The sequence below is a fragment of the Coregonus clupeaformis genome, unplaced genomic scaffold, assembly GCF_020615455.1.
Source record: "Coregonus clupeaformis isolate EN_2021a unplaced genomic scaffold, ASM2061545v1 scaf0051, whole genome shotgun sequence".
Classification (NCBI taxonomy): Eukaryota; Metazoa; Chordata; class Actinopteri; order Salmoniformes; family Salmonidae; genus Coregonus; species Coregonus clupeaformis.
The window spans coordinates 345,755-361,917 of NW_025533506.1; the positions used below are offsets into that span (position 1 = coordinate 345,755).

The 16,163-nt window shown below is 43.5% G+C and overlaps 1 protein-coding gene across 1 annotated transcript; it reads right to left on the bottom strand.

Annotated features, from left to right (window-relative positions):
* Positions 1-355: 355 nt before the first annotated feature.
* dnaja (DnaJ heat shock protein family (Hsp40) member A) lies at positions 356-15,184 on the bottom strand. Its single transcript, XM_041869445.2, has 8 exons — positions 15,075-15,184; positions 14,597-14,751; positions 13,290-13,470; positions 12,002-12,106; positions 11,281-11,508; positions 10,370-10,600; positions 6,235-6,335; positions 356-1,274 (listed from the first exon to the last, which is right to left on the bottom strand). Exons 2-8 carry the CDS (start codon positions 14,726-14,728, stop codon positions 1,038-1,040), a joined length of 1,215 nt encoding a protein of 404 aa, XP_041725379.1. The 5' UTR covers positions 14,729-14,751; positions 15,075-15,184; the 3' UTR covers positions 356-1,037.
* Positions 15,185-16,163: the final 979 nt, after the last annotated feature.

Below are 16,163 nucleotides of genomic sequence, written 5' to 3' on the forward strand. Positions count from 1 at the left end.
AACAGTGAAATGCTTACTTACGGGCCCTTCCCAACAATGCAGAGAAAAACAGAACTATAGAAAAATGACATGAGGAATATTAAAATAACACGCCTGATCTTTCTGCCATCAGACCAGTTTTCAGAATAAAAGCCCTACTTTCAATAGCCTACAACTGTTGTCCAAAGTGAATCTTCTCAATAAGACTTCATAAGGAGATTATGTAATGTATTATATATAACTGATATTGGCTTTATAATAATGTGTATGCTGATACTTGACAATTGCAGATATGAATCGTATAAAGAGAACCAGATTAAATTGAAAGCACAATCCAACGCAGCGATAATAAAAATGTCAACTTTGTTTTAAAAAATGAGAAGGCATTCTTGAGGTTTTATTTGGGAAAGTAACATTACCTTCATAGAAAGCATACGGGTTCCCGTTGTGAGTTATGGAACCTAAGCAACAAGTCTGTTTCCTGTACCTCCTAGTATCACTCTCATGAACATATCCATATAAAATAAAACAACACACACACAACTTCCACTACACATGGAGAAAAACAGTGCAGGTGTAATGATACTGATGTATGTTGGGAGTGATGGTCCGTTTATGTTTCTCCCATTGTGGCTAGATGGAGTTGGCCTACAGCTCCATCTAGTGGTCGTGTCGGGGACAACAGCTTTTGACAACTGGCGCTTTGTAGTTAACCCTTTCCCTGACTTTAACATAGCAGGTTAGGGGAATAAAGGTTATTACACCTAATCTGCCACATTAATTCTCCTAACCTGACCCTCAGTATATCCAGACAGGTAAACAACAGGCGTGGTGAATAGTATCTGGAGGAAAACAACCGATATGGCTTGGATGTACTGCCTAAAACATGACATTGCTGTGAAAGTAGGCATTTCAGTGCAGCGCTTGAGAACAGTGGACTATGAACTCTAATGAATAAGGCTTTTGTCAAACCCAGTCCTTCAGGAACTGAGTTTGACGTGATTTGTATACATAGATTCTACAAACGAAACATTCAGCGCAGCATGAGTTTCTACATTCTACTGCTGCTGGCACTGCACGCCCTGGCCGCCCCCCTCCTCATCGTCAATATCGTCGAAGCTCGGTTTCCCTCCTCCACTGCTGGAGCTCCTCTGTTGGGAGTAGTTGCGATCCATCTCCGTCAGGTCTACCTCCTCCATGTCGTCTGAGATCAGTTGCTCGTCTCTGGGGGGGAGGAGGGCCTCCAGCTTGGGGAGGAGGTGCTCTGGCAGCCAGTGTTTATCTGGGAACTCCACCTGATGGGGAGGAACATGGAGAGGTGAGTACAGACCTGACACTAGTTGTACTCCATGTAATGTCAGCCTGTATCACTGCTGTGTGTCAAATGGCAGCCAACCCTATTCCCTATATAGTACACTACTTTTGACCAGGGCTCATGCACCCAATTCCCTAGATTAGTAGAGCACTATATTGGGAATAGGGTGCCATTTCAGACAACCCCGATACAGGCTTAGCAGGCGGTGAGAGGTGGCTCTTAGAAAAGTTTACCACGACGATAATCTTCTTAGATTAGAAGGGATCTCCTTAAACAAGCAGAGCGGATGGCAGGAACCTACCTCATACTGTGCAGCCATCTATCATGTATTAGTTAAATCATACTGTGCAGCCATCTATCATGTATTCATTAAATCATACTGTGCAGCCATCTATCATGTATTAATTAAATCATACTGTGCAGCCATCTATCATGTATTAGTTAAATCATACTGTGCAGCCATCTATCATGTATTAATTAAATCATACTGTGCAGCCATCTATCATGTATTAATTAAATCATACTGTGCAGCCATCTATCATGTATTAATTAAATCATACTGTGCAGCCATCTATCATGTATTAATTAAATCATACTGTGCAGCCATCTATCATGTATTAATTAAATCATACTGTGCAGCCATCTATCATGTATTAATTAAATCATACTGTGCAGCTATCTACAGTGGGGGGAAAAGTATTTAGTCAGCCACCAATTGTGCAAGTTCTCCCACTTAAAAAGATGAGAGGCCTGTAATTTTCATCACAGGTACACGTCAACTATGACAGACAAAATGAGAAAAAAAAATCCAGAAAATCACATTGTAGGATTTTTAATGAATTTATTTGCAAATTATGGTGGAAAATAAGTATTTGGTCAATAACAAAAGTTTCTCAATACTTTGTTATATACCCTTTGTTGGCAATGACACAGGTCAAACGTTTTCTGTAAGTCTTCACAAGGTTTTCACACACTGTTGCTGGTATTTTGGCCCATTCCTCCATGCAGATCTCCTCTAGAGCAGTGATGTTTTGGGGCTGTCGCTGGGCAACACAGACTTTCAACTCCCCTCCAAAGATTTTCTATGGGGTTGAGATCTGGAGACTGGCTAGGCCACTCCAGGACCTTGAAATGCTTCTTACGAAGCCGCTCCTTCGTTGCCCGGGCGGTGTGTTTGGGATCATTGTCATGCTGAAAGACCCAGCCACGTTTCATCTTCAATGCCCTTGCTGATGGAAGGAGGTTTTCACTCAAAATCTCACGATACATGGCCCCATTCATTCTTTCCTTTACACGGATCAGTCGTCCTGGTCCCTTTGCAGAAAAACAGCCCCAAAGCATGATGTTTCCACCCCCTTGCTTCACAGTAGGTATGGTGTTCTTTGGATGCAACTCAGCATTCTTTGTCCTCCAAACACGACGAGTTGAGTTTTTACCAAAAAGTTATATTTTACATTTAAGTCATTTAGCAGACGCTCTTATCCAGAGCGACTTACAGTTAGTGAGTGCATACATTTTAACATAATATTTTTTTATACTGGAATCGAACCCACAACCCTGGCGTTGCAAATGCCATGCTCTACCAACTGAGCTACATCCCTGCCCTGGACGACGCTGGGCCAATTGTGCGCCGCCCCATTTGGTTTCATCTGACCATATGACATTCTCCCAATCCTCTTCTGGATCATCCAAATGCACTCTAGCAAAGTTCAGACGGGCCTGGACATGTACTGGCTTAAGCAGGGGGACACGTCTGGCACTGCAGGATTTGAGTCCCTGGCGGCGTAGTGTGTTACTGATGGTAGGCTTTGTTACTTTGGTCCCAGCTCTCTGCAGGTCATTCACTAGGTCCCCCCGTGTGGTTCTGGGATTTTTGCTCACCGTTCTTGTGATCATTTTGACCCCACGGGGTGAGATCTTGCGTGGAGCCCCAGATCGAGGGAGATTATCAGTGGTCTTGTATGTCTTCCATTTCCTAATAATTGCTCCCACAGTTGATTTCTTCAAACCAAGCTGCTTACAATAATAATAATAATAATAATAAGCCATTTAGCAGACGCTTTTATCCAAAGCGACTTACAGTCATGCGTGCATAATTTTTTTTTGTGTATGGGTGGTCCCGGGGATCGAACCCACTACCTTGGCGTTACAAGCGCCGTGCTCAACCAGCTGAGCTACAGAGGACCACTATTACCAGAGGACCACGCTTACCTATTGCAGATTCAGTCTTCCCAGCCTGGTGCAGGTCTACAATTTTGTTTCTGGTGTCCTTTGACAGCTCTTTGGTCTTGGCCATAGTGGAGTTTGGAGTGTGACTGTTTGAGGTTGTGGACAGGTGTCTTTTATACTGATAACAACTTCAAACAGGTGCCATTAATACAGGTAACGAGTGGAGGACAGAGGAGCTTCTTAAAGAAGAAGTTACAGGTCTGTGAGAGCCAGAAATCTTGCTTGTTTGTAGGTGACCAAATACTTATTTTCCACCATAATTTGCAAATAAATTCATAACAAATCCTACAATGTGATTTTCTGGAATTCTTTTTCTCAATATGTCTGTCATAGTTGACGTGTACCTATGATGAAAATTACAGGCCTCTCTCATCTTTTTAAGTGGGAGAACTTGCACAATTGGTGGCTGACTAAATACTTTTTCCCCCCACTGTATGCAGCATTCTATTATACAGTGAACAGTGTGAAGTTAAAGTCAATGTGTTGTATTGAGTAGAAATGTGAATTTCAGTGCTAGGTTTTTAGAGAACGTTTAGAAAATGTGAACGGGGCAAAAAAATTGTCACTGTGGTATCGCGATACTGCTCGGTTTCGTGATACTTGGCCTGGTATCGTGACAACACTACTATATATCACGTATTAGTTCAATCATAGAGCCTACTAACCTGGATCATACTGATAGAGCCTACTAACCTGGATCATACTGATAGAGCCTACTAACCTGGATCATACTGATAGAGCCTACTAACCTGGATCATACTGTGCAGCTACTTATCATGTGTTTAGTCAGGCCAATAGAGCCTACTAACCTGGATCATACTGTGCAGCTACTTATCATGTGTTTAGTCAGGCCAATAGAGCCTACTAACCTGGATCATACTGTGCAGCTACTTATCATGTGTTTAGTCAGGCCAATAGAGCCTACTAACCTGGATCATACTGTGCAGCTACATATCATGTGTTTAGTCAGGCCAATAGAGCCTACTAACCTGGATCATACTGTGCAGCTACATATCATGTGTTAGTTTAGTCAGGCCAATAGAGCCTACTAACCTGGATCATACTGTGCAGCTACTTATCATGTGTTTAGTCAGGCCAATAGAGCCTACTAACCTGGATCATACTGTGCAGCTACATATCATGTGTTTAGTCAGGCCAATAGAGCCTACTAACCTGGATCATACTGTGCAGCTACATATCATGTGTTAGTTTAGTCAGGCCAATAGAGCCTACTAACCTGGATCATACTGTGCAGCTACATATCATGTGTTAGTTTAGTCAGGCCAATAGAGCCTACTAACCTGGATCATACTGTGCAGCTACATATCATGTGTTAGTTTAGTCAGGCCAATAGAGCCTACTAACCTGGATCATACTGTGCAGCTACATATCATGTGTTTAGTCAGGCCAATAGAGCCTACTAACCTGGATCATACTGTGCAGCTACTTATCATGTGTTTAGTCAGGCCAATAGAGCCTACTAACCTGGATCATACTGTGCAGCTACTTATCATGTGTTAGTTTAGTCAGGCCAATAGAGCCTACTAACCTGGATCATACTGTGCAGCTACATATCATGTGTTTAGTCAGGCCAATAGAGCCTACTAACCTGGATCATACTGTGCAGCTACTTATCATGTGTTTAGTCAGGCCAATAGAGCCTACTAACCTGGATCATACTGTGCAGCTACTTATCATGTGTTAGTTTAGTCAGGCCAATAGAGCCTACTAACCTGGATCATACTGTGCAGCTACTTATCATGTGTTTAGTCAGGCCAATAGAGCCTACTAACCTGGATCATACTGTGCAGCTACATATCATGTGTTTAGTCAGGCCAATAGAGCCTACTAACCTGGATCATACTGTGCAGCTACTTATCATGTGTTTAGTCAGGCCAATAGAGCCTACTAACCTGGATCATACTGTGCAGCTACTTATGTGTTAGTTTAGTCAGGCCAATAGAGCCTACTAACCTGGATCATACTGTGCAGCTACATATCATGTGTTAGTTTAGTCAGGCCAATAGAGCCTACTAACCTGGATCATACTGTGCAGCTACATATCATGTGTTTAGTCAGGCCAATAGAGCCTACTAACCTGGATCATACTGTGCAGCTACTTATCATGTGTTTAGTCAGGCCAATAGAGCCTACTAACCTGGATCATACTGTGCAGCTACTTATCATGTGTTAGTTTAGTCAGGCCAATAGAGCCTACTAACCTGGATCATACTGTGCAGCTACATATCATGTGTTTAGTCAGGCCAATAGAGCCTACTAACCTGGATCATACTGTGCAGCTACTTATCATGTGTTTAGTCAGGCCAATAGAGCCTACTAACCTGGATCATACTGTGCAGCTACTTATCATGTGTTAGTTTAGTCAGGCCAATAGAGCCTACTAACCTGGATCATACTGTGCAGCTACTTATCATGTGTTTAGTCAGGCCAATAGAGCCTACTAACCTGGATCATACTGTGCAGCTACATATCATGTGTTTAGTCAGGCCAATAGAGCCTACTAACCTGGATCATACTGTGCAGCTACTTATCATGTGTTTAGTCAGGCCAATAGAGCCTACTAACCTGGATCATACTGTGCAGCTACTTATGTGTTAGTTTAGTCAGGCCAATAGAGCCTACTAACCTGGATCATACTGTGCAGCTACATATCATGTGTTAGTTTAGTCAGGCCAATAGAGCCTACTAACCTGGAAATGAATGATGAGCTGTCCTCTGTCGTAAGGGTCTCTGTGGATGGGCATTCCTTCATTATGAACACACCTCACATCGTTGGCCTTCACTACTTTCCCTGGAAACAAAGATGTTGCGTTACAAAGTGGGAATGAAGTTCTTAAATCGTGATATTTTAGGGGGGGAAACAGAATACTACTAATACTATACTACTAATAATACTCCATAATGTCAAGGTGAAAAGAACATTCTACAAATTGACAAATTAATTTTTAAAAAAAGTAACAAAGTGTCGTTGTATTTACCTACCTTGTTATGGCAAGCCTAAATAAGTTCAGGAGTATACATTTGCTTAACAAAAAAATCATAATAAATTACTTGGATTCACTAAGTGAAATAATAGGGCAGAGATACTCAAGTACTATTTGAGAAGGTCCAGTCACACACATTTCCTAGGTTGCAAAGGTCCTGATTGATATTGTCATTTATCGGTGTAGTAATAAACTCGCAATCCATGTGACCCCAAACTGTTCACACCCCTCGTTAGCGGAGAGAAAATATTGAAGCTCATTTCCTGCAACTACTTATTTTTCCATGTCTTGTGTGTTTATATGATACCAGGAGGTCCAAGCACAATTTAAATATATTGTCATGACTGACCACGAGAATCCAAATAGGTCAGATCAGGTTTGCAATGAATAACTTCAAATCAGACCCCCGCTCACCCGTAGAGGGGGAAGGAAAGAACTAGTGGTGATTAACAACTCACGTCCTGTTGTAAACCAAGGGAGAAAATCCAGGCCGGTGCTCTCCACATTCACCAAAGGAATGAACAACTCCCGTCCTGTTGTAAACCAAGGGAGAAGATCCAGGCCGGTGCTCTCCACATTCACCAAAGGAATGAACAACTCCCGTCCTGTTGTAAACCAAGGGAGAAGATCCAGGCCGGTGCTCTCCACATTCACCAAAGGAATGAACAACTCCCGTCCTGTTGTAAACCAAGGGGAGAAGATCCAGGCCGGTGCTCTCCACATTCACCAAAGGAATGAACAACTCCCGTCCTGTTGTAAACCAAGGGAGAAGATCCAGGCCGGTGCTCTCCACATTCACCAAAGGAATGTGCTTTGTTTCAACAGACCCATTTCCCGCTGAAACTCTACCACGTTCTAAAGCGAATACTGGAACAATAGTTCTAACGTAGAACTTGGGGAATGGTCAGAGGCGATCTATAGAACACGAATGTTATTTTGTGATGTCATTAATAATGTTAAAAGACATACTGTAACTTGGAAAGTATACCCACTACATAGACGAAGTTTCCATAATATGGATTGTGAATGTAATATGAAAAATGATTAAAGTGTTTTTGTTAAGAGAGGGTGCAGTTAACTAATGAACTAGCCACCCTTTGCCTTGATGACAGCTTTGCACACTCTTGGCATTCTCTCAACCAGCTTCATGAGGTAGTCACCTGGAATGCGTTTCAATTAACTAGTGTGCCTTGTTAAAAGTTAATTTGTGGAATTTATTTTCTTCTGATTCGCTCAAATGCATTAAGTTGTGTTGTGACAAGCTAGAGGGGTATACAGAAGATGGTCTTTTACCAAATAAGGCTAAGTCCATATTATGGCAAGAACAGCTTAAATAAGCAAAGACAAATGACAGTCCATCATTACTTTAAGACATGAAGGTCAGTCAATACGGAAAATTAAGAACTTCTAAAGTTTCAAGTGCAGTTTCAAAATCCATCAAGCGCTATGATGAAACTGGCTCTCATGAGGACCGCCACAGGAAAGGAAGACCCAGAGTTACCTCTGCTGCAGAGGATAAGTTCATTAGTTACCAGCCTCAGAAATTGCAGCCCAAATAAATGCGTCAGAGTTCAGGTCATAGACACATCTCAACATCAACTGTTCAGAGGGGACTGTGTGAATCAGGCCTTCATGGTCGAATTGCTGCAAAGAAACCACTACTAAAGGACACCAATAAGAAGAAGAGACCTGCTTGGGCCAAGAAACATGAGCAATGGACATTAGACCAGTGGAAATTTGTCCTTTGGTCTGACGAGTCCAAATTAGATTTTTGGTTCCAACCGCCGTGTCCTTCCTTGTGAGACGCTGAGTAGGTGAACGGATGATCTCTACATGTGTGGTTCCCAACGTGAAGCATGGAGGTGGTGGTGTTATGGTGTGGGGGTGCTTTGCTGGTGACACTGTGTGTGATTTATTTAGAATTCAAGGCACACTTAACCAGCATGGCTACCACAGCATTCTGCAGCGATACGCCATCCCATCTGGTTTGGGCTTAGTGGGACTATCATTCGTTTTTCAACAGGACAATGACCAAACACACGTCCAGGCTGTGTAAGGGCCATTTTACCAAGAAGGAGAGTGCTGCATCAGATGACCTGGCCTCCACAATCCCCTGACCTCAACCCAATCGAGATGGTTTGGGATGAGTTGGACTGCAGAGAAGGAAAAGCAGCCAACAAGTGCTCAGCATATGTGGGAACTCCTTCAAGACTGTTGGAAAAGCATTCCAGGTGAAGCTGGTTGAGAGAATGCCAAGAGAGTGCAAAGCTGTCAAGGCAAAGAGTGGCTACTTTGAAGAATCTCAAATATATATATTTTTTGATTTGTTTAACACTTTTTTGGTTACTACATGATTCCATGTGTGTTATTTCATAGTTTGAGGTCTTCACTATTATTCTACAATGTAGAAAATAGTTAAAATAAAGAACCCTTTGAATGAGTCGATCCGAACTTTGGACTGGTACTGTAAGTATTCAGACCCTTTACTCAGTACTTTGGCAGCGATTACAGACAAGTCTTCTTGGGTATGACGCTACAAGCTTGGCACACCTGTATTTGGGGAGTTTTTTCCCATTCTTCTCTGCAGATCCTCTCAAGCTCTGTCAGGTTGGATGGGGAGCGTCGCTCCAGAGATGTTCGATCGGGTTCAAGCCCGGGCTCTGGCTGGGCCACTCAAGGACGTTCAGAGACTTGTCCCAAAGCCACTCCTGCGTTGTCTTGGCTGTGTGCTTAGGGTTGTTGTCCTGTTGGAAGGTGAACCGTCGCCCCAGTCTGAGGTCCTGAGCGCTCTGGAGCAGGTTTTCATCAAGAGTCTCTCTGTACTTCGCTCCAGTCATCTTTCCCCTCGATCCTGACTAGTCTCGCATTCCCTGCCGCTGAAAAACATCCCCAAAGCATGATGCTGCCACCACCATGCTTCACCGTAGGGATGGTGCCAGGTTTCCTCCAGACGTGACGCTTGGCATTCAGGCCAAAGAGTTCAATCTTGGTTTCATCAGACCAGAGTATCTTGTTTCTCATGGTCTGAGAGACATTTAGGTGTCTTTTGGCAAACTCCAAGCGGGCTGTCATGCCTTTTACTGAAGAGTGGCTTCCGTCTGGCCACTCTACCATAAAGGCCTGATTGGTGGAGTGCTGCAGAGATGGTTGTCCTTCTGGAAGGTTCTCCAATCTCCACAGAGGAACTCTAGAGCTCTGTCAGTGACCACCGGGTTCTTGGTCACCTCCCTGACCAAGGCCCTTCTCCCCCGATTGCTCAGTTTGGCCGGCGGCCAGCTCTAGGAAGAGTCTTGGTGGTTCCAAACTTCTTTCATTTAAGAATGATGGAGGCCACGGTGTTCTTGGGGACCTTCAATGCTGCAGACATTTTTTGGTACCCTTCCCCAGATCTGTGCCTCGACACAATCCTGTCTCTGAGCTCTACGGACAATTCCTTCGACCTCATGGCTTGGTTTTTGCTCTGACATGCACGGTCAACTGTTGGACCTTATATAGACAGGTGTGTGCCTTTCCAAATCAATTGAATTTACCACAGGTGGACTCCAAGTTGTAGAAACATCTCAAGGATGATCAATGAAAATAGGATGCACCTGAGCTCAATTGAGTCTCATAGCAAAGGGTCTTAATACTTATGTAAATAAGGTATGTTTTTATTTTCAATACATTTGAAAAAAAAATCTAAAAACCTGTTTTTGCTTTGTCATTATGGGGTATTGTGTGTAGATTGATGAGGAAAAAACCAAGTTGATCAATTTTAAAATAAGGCTGTAACGTAACAAAATACCAATTTTAAGAAATCCAAGGGGGGTGAATTCTTATGATACCCACTATAATGTATTACCTGGTGGAGAGGTGATAATGAGCACCCTGCCATCTAGCGTACGGATTGTCTTCTTGAAGCCGCAGAGGGCCTCCACCAGTTTGATGCTCATCTTCATGTGCAGGTCATCCTCCTGCCTCTGGTACACTGGGTGGTCCTGCTGGTCCAACACGATCACCACGTCACCTGGTTCCAGACCAGGCTCCTGGTCACCCTCCCCGTGGAATGCTATCTTCTGACCCCCCTTCATACCTACAGGATGCATAGTAATACAGGTTAGTTCACTGGTATCTCTTTGTTCCTTTCTGTCGTGAGGGCGCCCCAGACACGCCACCAGAGGGCGCCCCAGACACGCCACCAGAGGGCGCCCCAGACACGCCACCAGAGGGCGCCCCAGACACGCCACCAGCGGGCGCCCCAGGCACGCCACCAGCGGGCGCCCCAGGCACGCCACCAGCGGGCGCCCCAGACACGCCACCAGCGGGCGCCCCAGACACGCCACCAGCGGGCGCCCCAGACACGCCACCAGCGGGCGCCCCAGACACGCCACCAGCGGGCGCCCCAGACACGCCACCAGAGGGCGCCCCAGACACGCCACCAGAGGGCGCCCCAGACACGCCACCAGAGGGCGCCCCAGACACGCCACGCCCCAGACACGCCACGCCCCAGACACGCCACCAGAGGGCGCCCCAGACACGCCACCAGAGGGCGCCCCAGACACGCCACCAGAGGGCGCCCCAGACACGCCACCAGAGGGCGCCCCAGACACGCCATTATTTACAGCAAGTTGAAACTTCTGATATTCAAGCTCTAGGGAATTTGGGGAAAACTATTTCCCATTTGGGGATTATACATCTCAGTATTGTACAGTAAAATCACTTATTTTAAACGTTTTAAAACATCCCAACAAGGGAAGAGGACCTCAAACAAACCTTTGTCAATGTGAACCTCTAGAATCTTCTTCTTGCGTTCTACTTTGTGTCCGTTGCAGGTCTTGCATCGGTCTTTAGTGTTGAAACGTTCACCCTCTCCCTGGCACTCAGCACACATGGTCTGGATCTGCTGTATCATGCCTGGCCCGAGTTGCTGCACCTTGATCTCCACTCCTCTGCCTTTACATGAACCACACGTCTGCAGGGTGCCCTTCTTACCGCCGTAACCTGCAGTACAGACAACCAAGAGTTAGGAGTCGTAACCTGTAGTACAGACAACCAAGAGTTAGGAGTCGTAACCTGTAGTACAGACAACCAAGAGTTAGGAGTCGTAACCTGTAGTACAGACAACCAAGAGTTAGGAGTCGTAACCTGTAGTACAGACAACCAAGAGTTAGGAGTCGTAACCTGTAGTACAGACAACCAGGAGTTAGGAGTCGTAACCTGTAGTACAGACAACCAAGAGTTAGGAGTCGTAACCTGTAGTACAAGTATAGACAAACAGAGTTAGAGTAATGGACTTCAGACCTGGCGGAACTCAGAAGGAAGACACGAGACCTGGACCCATATTCACAATGCGTCTCAGAGTAAATGTGCTGATCCAGGATCATGTACCCCCTCTTATTCATTATGATTTCAGAGGTAAAACTGATCCTGGATCAGTACTCCTACAAATCTGATAATGGGGGGAGCTTGGTTTCGATATTGGATTTCAACATACCTTCACATTTTTCACAGATGACGTTTTTCTGCAGGGCCAGTTTCCTCTGGGTTCCATTGTACATCTCCTCCAGAGTCGCAGAGAGCTGATGGACCACGTTCTTCCCTGGACCAAACACACAATAACAACGCAATATGATTTCACGTTCTTCCCTGGACCAAACACACAATCATCACTACACAATAACAACGCAATATGATTTCACGTTCTTCCCTGGACCAAACACACAGTCATCACTACACAATAACAACGCAATATGATTTCACGTTCTTCCCTGGACCAAACACACAATCATCACTACACAATAACAACGCAATATGATTTCTCATTTTTTAGTAGCACAAATAACATATAATGGGCGGTTTCCTGGACACAGATTATCCAAAGCCTAATCCTTGACTAAAAAGCTTTTTCAATGGAGATTCTTGCTTCTTAGTCCTGGATTAGTTTAATTTTTATTTTTGTATTTCACCTTTATTTAACCAGGTAAGCCAGTTGAGAACAAGTTCTCATTTACAACTGCGACCTGGCCAAGATAAAGCAAAGCAGTGCGATAAAAACAACAACACAGAGTTACATATGGGGTAAAACAAAACATAAAGTCAAAAATACAACAGAAAATATATATACAGTGTGTGCAAATGTAGCAAGTTATGGAGGTAAGGCAATAAATAGGCCATAGTGCAAAATAATTACAATTAGTATTAACACTGAAATGATAGATGTGCAAGAGATGATGTGCAAATAGAGATACTGGGGTACAAATGAGCAAAATAAATAACAATATAGGGATGAGGTAGTTGGGTGGGCTAATTTCAGATGGGCTGTGTACAGGTGCAGTGATCGGTAAGGTGCTCTGACAACTGATGCTTAAAGTTAGTGAGGGAGATAAGAGTCTCCAGCTTCAGAGATTTTTGCAATTCGTTCCAGTCATTGGCAGCAGAGAACTGGAAGGAATGGCGGCCAAAGGAGGTGTTGGCTTTGGGGATGACCAGTGAGATATATCTGCTGGAGCGCAGACTACGGGTGGGTGCTGCTATGGTGACCAATGAGCTAAGATAAGGCGGGGATTTGCCTAGCAGTGATTTATAGATGGCCTGGAGCCAGTGGGTTTGGCGACGAATATGTAGTGAGGACCAGCCAACGAGAGCGTACAGGTCACAGTGGTGGGTAGTGTATGGGGCTTTGGAGACAAAACGGATGGCACTGTGATAAGCTGATTTAAGACTAATCTGTGTCCTGGAAACCGCCCCAATGTGAGACAGTAAATTTGTAACATTCCTATTACCTCTCCTATCCCTCTGCTGAGGCATTCTGCCTCCGCCTCCAAAGAACATGTTGAATATGTCCATAGGGGAACCTCCTCCCCCCATGCCCCCATCCTTGATAGCCTGCTCTCCCCCCTTGTCGTAGAGGTCCCTCTTCTTGGGCTCTGACAGAACCTCGTAGGCCTGAGATATCAGCTTGAACTGGAGGGAAGAGACCATTATGTAATGTCAATATCATGCATCATGTCAAAAGGTTTTGGATTCTTATAATACCGTAATAGCCAACTCCATGACAATTGTAGCTACATTTAAACATGTGTGTCTTTTACTGCAATACCAAAGATGGAATAGATTTATTTCAATATTAGTGTGGAGCTTCCTCATTTTTCTGTTTAACTGCCATATCAAAATAGCTAGTCAGTGTTAAATCATTTATCATTGTGTAAGGATTTATTTATTCAGAGAAGCAACACTCATTTTAGGCTTCAGGCTAGAGAACAACTGAATAGCAAACAGGTGCGTGTTATTTTCAGGGTTCACCCAGTACATTTAAATCAACCTAGAGCAGAGATAAGGCTACAGTTAGGGGTGGTGCTGCAATCCCACCCTGGTCTCAGACTAGACGTAACATAGTAAACGTTTGTTCCGAAACACCCAAATTATCCTGAACAAAAACAAATGCAACAATTGCAAAGATTTTACTAAGTTACAGTTCATTTAAGGAAATCAGTCAATTGAAATACATTCATTAGGCCGTAATCTATGGATTTCACAACTGGGAATACAGACATGCATCTGTTGGTCACAGATACCTTAATATAGTATAACATGAACATCTTGCAAGCCAACGGTTGCGAGTTCGAATCTCATCACTGACAACTTTAGCTAATTAGCAACTACTTAGCATGTTAGCTAACCCTTTAACCTAACTCCTAAACTTAACCCTAACCCCTAGGCTATCTAATGTTAGCCACCTAGCCAGAATTTGTAACATACGTTTTTGCAAATATGTAACATTCAGTGTATGTTTTGCAAATTCGTAACATATAGTACGAAATGTAATTCGTAACTTATCATACGAAACGGCTGATGGACATCCACAAATTAACACATACGAAACATATCATACTAACTGTAGTATCTCGGATATACGTACAGAATAATACAAAACGCTCTGAGACCAGGTTGGCACATAGCGCCTTCCCCTGAGGTCATTCCAGAAGGTTCCTTACTCACATTCTGTCCCTGTCAGTCCTAGAAGCCATTTAGCCATGTGTGCTGTTTAAAATAGACATGTATACAGGCCTGCTGCAGACAGTTAGCCTACCTTCTCTCCTTCATTCGGGTTCTTGTCCGGGTGGTATTTCAGTGCCAGTTTTCTGTATGCTTTTTTAATCTCGTCTGGTGTGGCTTTAGGGTTCACACCTAAAGTGTCATAGAAACCTGTCTCTTTAACCATCTTCGTGGGAGGATCTGTAGTAGCTAACAGAGACATGAGAATTAGATACACCAAATAAATTACTGTTAGCTTAAAAGAAAGTAAACTAACCTCCCTCTTTGAAGATAAAGAAAAGCCGAATATTGAATATTGGCTACCAAGGAGCTAGAAATGCTGACAAGTTACAATGTTGTTTCAAATAAATAGCCACATATAGTTGGCAACTGTAGCCTACAAGAATCTCGTCAGGCAAAGCTAGCTAGCAGTTGTCAACGATATCTGGCTTTTATCGAAGAGCTTGTTCTAATGAACAGAAAATATTGAAAACAAACTATTCCAATTCCATAGTAACATGTCGTCTATTTACCTTTTTGTTCGTAAGTGCCAGTAAACGGCCGTCTTGAATACTGCCTCGGAGGAAGATGTCTGGTTCTTTATATACTGCAGCAGACTGTGCCAGAACTTTCTGGAGCTCCAACTGACGCCGGATGTTTCGTCTAGAAACAGTATCAGGACGAGCCTGTCAATCAATGCCTTATCCATTTCATTTATTGCCTGTCAATCAATGCGTACGTAAAAATGTATGCACACATGACTGTAAGTCGCTTTGGACAAAAGCGTCTGCTAAATGGCATATTATTATTTTATTATAATGTCTTATCCATTTTGAGGGAGGTCCCGGGGAGCTAAATTCCAATAATGCACATGCAGACCCCAATTCGGGGCGTTCGTGCATTTATTATAAGGACATTCTGTAACGTTTTTATTCGTTTTGGACTTTTTGGACTTTTTTCGGCTGTTCGGGTACACGACATTTTTCTTGAGGCAAACCTCAATCGGTAGCTGAAGTCTACACCCCTTCGTCGGGTGATTGATCAACAGTAGGGTCTTTCAACGAGAGAGGAGTCGTTTTTATGCACATTTTTTCATTGCAAAATACTGCACCAAACATATTAGTTAGATGTAAAATTGCACTACTAAGATCTCCTCGGCAAAAATGAAAAAATTAATGATAGATTTCTTCAGTTATCTTAGAAATTCTGACTATTTTGAGGAGGAAGTGTAGGCCTGTTGGCTATATAGTCTCAAAATCGACAAACAATAAATACAATTGCCGCTTTTTTCTCGATTTTCAAGTGAAGGTCTTTTAAAGACCAAATCAAACGAAAAGTGTTTTTTAAGATCTTCCACACCCTGGAATTAGAATTAGAATGTGTCGTAGTAAATATTAAAATGTTATAGCTTGGTCTGACTAAAATCTTGTGCATGACCCATTTTAATGTTAGGAGCTTGTTTTCAATCAATGCTGTTCCTATGCAAGAACAATGGACAGAGCCAATATCTTCTCAAGGACAACACCCACGCCACAGGCCACAATCTGGTTGCTCCCCACGAGACTTTCCTTTGAAAACATACACACATTCACACACACATCTCCATGCATACGCACACTCAT

Coding starts and splice junctions, on each gene's coding strand:
- dnaja (XM_041869445.2), bottom strand. CDS start 14,728: ATGGTTAAAGAGACAGGTTTCTATGACACTTTAGGTGTGAACCCTAAA. Junction 11,509..12,001: donor CATCTGTGAAAAATGTGAAG/GTATGTTGAAAT, acceptor TCTGTACTGCAG/GTTACGGCGGTAAGAAGGGC. Junction 1,275..6,234: donor AGCTCATCATTCATTTCCAG/GTTAGTAGGCTC, acceptor CCTCCCCATCAG/GTGGAGTTCCCAGATAAACA.